Source organism: Dendroctonus ponderosae, unplaced genomic scaffold, assembly GCF_020466585.1.
Source record: "Dendroctonus ponderosae isolate FM_Combo_2020 unplaced genomic scaffold, Dpon_F_20191213v2 Dpon_F_20191213_1, whole genome shotgun sequence".
NCBI classification, from domain to species: Eukaryota; Metazoa; Arthropoda; class Insecta; order Coleoptera; family Curculionidae; genus Dendroctonus; species Dendroctonus ponderosae.
Window position 1 is genome coordinate 454,840 of NW_026017110.1, and position 2,128 is coordinate 456,967.

The window sequence follows — 2,128 nt, forward strand, 5'->3', positions numbered from 1 at the left end:
CTAGTTTCATGTGAATGATTTCAGTTCGAAATGTGATTGTTTTTTTGCAGAAAAAGTTTTAAAAATATGATTATCGTATTATGGCAATTGTTGCACAATTGAAATTTGGAAGACCGACATCAGTAATAGAAATGTTTCCAAGTTTCGCTGCACTGGCACAATCACCAGAACAATTGTTATCGAGTTTGCAGTCTTGTGGTTAAATATCTACTTAAAAAAATAGATGGTCCCATGAAAATATTGCTATTTAAGTGTGTCCTGGTCCAGACGTCTTTTGTGTTTCAATTTGCCTTTATTTTTCCAAGGTTGTTAGCGAAATTCGCTTAATCATTTTCAATTGCAAAAGTTTCTGTTCAATTTGTCCCTGTTTTTAATGTGTTTATTTTATATTAATTGTGCTGTTCTTTTGTACATTTTCCACAACCAGGTTTGAACTAATCGCCTTTGCCTAATTTCAAAAATACGGGTTTTAACTGCAATTTCTTCGATCTGCCAAATCTTTCGCCTGGTGTTGCCGGGTCAGCGAACTTAGTTTGTTACGCGATATTTGCTAACTTTGTAGCCCAAAAACCTTCAATTATCGATCATGTGAACCCTTGCATACTTCAACTGAACATAAAAACCGGGAGGATTCTTTAACCTCTTTTTTCGAAAACTGGCCTTATTCCCTATGGGGAGCGATTTGGAGAAACACCGCGGCGACCTACTCTTCTTCTGGGTGAGTCGCTAATAACCACTTTATATGTATGTACAATTGTTGCCCAACTTTATTATTGTACTATCATTTTAAGTGCAAGTGTATAACCCCATTAGGGGTGCTTATAGATGCAGGTCGCAGTGTCGTCCCATTTTGGGATGGAAAGCGCCCGATAAGGGATAAAGTTTAATCCTTTTCTAGTATGTGGAACCGTTTTGGCTTCGGGCCATTTCGGTCATTTGATCCACGTAGTCGCGTTATTTATGATCGCTGGCACAAATAAACCCTGCGACTTTCCCTTTGACCCACTGACTATCGTTGATTTAACGCCCTTCGCATCTCAGAAACTGCTTTGAATCACCCCGAATTGCTTAGAACGTTTTGCGTTGGCCAAAAGCTGGAAATTCATTCGACAATTGCTTTATTTCACCCGCAAATTATTGTGCTTGCATGGATGGATGTTGTTTGGGCCGTAAAAACGATGTTGTGCTGTGTTTTATTCCTTTGGGTGCTATCTGAGGCGACTTACACACGAGACATGATAGTTATGCGGAAATGCGCCCTTAAAGACAAAGTAAAAACAGCAATTTTCAACGTTTCTTAAACGGGTTTTCGCTGAAAACTTTCAATGAACAATCAAACATGCCTGGAAATCTTAGCTGCAGTGAAGATCTCATTCTGCCTCAAAAACTCATACAGTTTTTCTGGCAGGTGAACTTTGATTAAACGCTAATCGATTATATTCGGGGGAGCGCTCAAATGAAATATGTCGGCCCGAACTTAATGTGTGAAAGTTATTAATGACAAGAAAAATGCCGTGAAAGATAGAATTAAATTTACGGGAAAATTGCCGAAGGGATTTCAATTAGGTGTCGACGAGACGCTGTAATAAAACCTTGAACGTAATAGTGCAACTTTTATTAAATTAGCCTATCGAAAGATTCCTGTGGGGGTGGATACTTACAGTCTTTTCAGTTGAGTATTTTTGGCAAAGGAATTGGAATGAATACTGTCCAACTTGTTGTCTGATAAGATCCTGCAAAGAAAACATTTCATTAGATTGACGGAAATCTTAACAAGAACTATTTTGCAGTTGGTTTGAGCTTCTCAGCGTCTGCCCCAGACGCTTTCGCTGCCTACGGCTGCTGAGACAGTCTTGTCCCTTAATTGCTCATTTCATTAACTTGCTGCTTTAAATTCCCGCTGGGTTTTCTAGTGTTTGTTTGTCGATTGTATTGCATGACTGGAAGAATCGAGTTCGCTAATTTAAGGCCATTTTTAAGACGCTCCAATCCAATTCAAACCAGGGAGAATGAGCATTTGGTCCATCGGCCAATCGCCCTAAAAACCGATGCTGGTTGAAACTTTTCCTAATGTCCATATTTAGAGAACTTTAACCTTCGAGCAGAGTTGATAAAGAAATACCGAAGA

At 39.1% G+C, this 2,128-nt stretch overlaps 1 protein-coding gene across 1 annotated transcript in view; it reads right to left on the minus strand.

The window, feature by feature from the left end:
- The window catches only part of LOC109543104 (leucine-rich repeat-containing G-protein coupled receptor 5A), a gene marked incomplete in the record, with an annotated part of 85,470 nt that overhangs the window by 24,040 nt on the left and 59,302 nt on the right, over window positions 1–2,128 (minus strand). Inside the window, 1 exon segment of the mRNA XM_048662730.1 lies at window positions 1,662–1,733. Coding sequence (XP_048518687.1) covers window positions 1,662–1,733 — 72 coding nt within the window.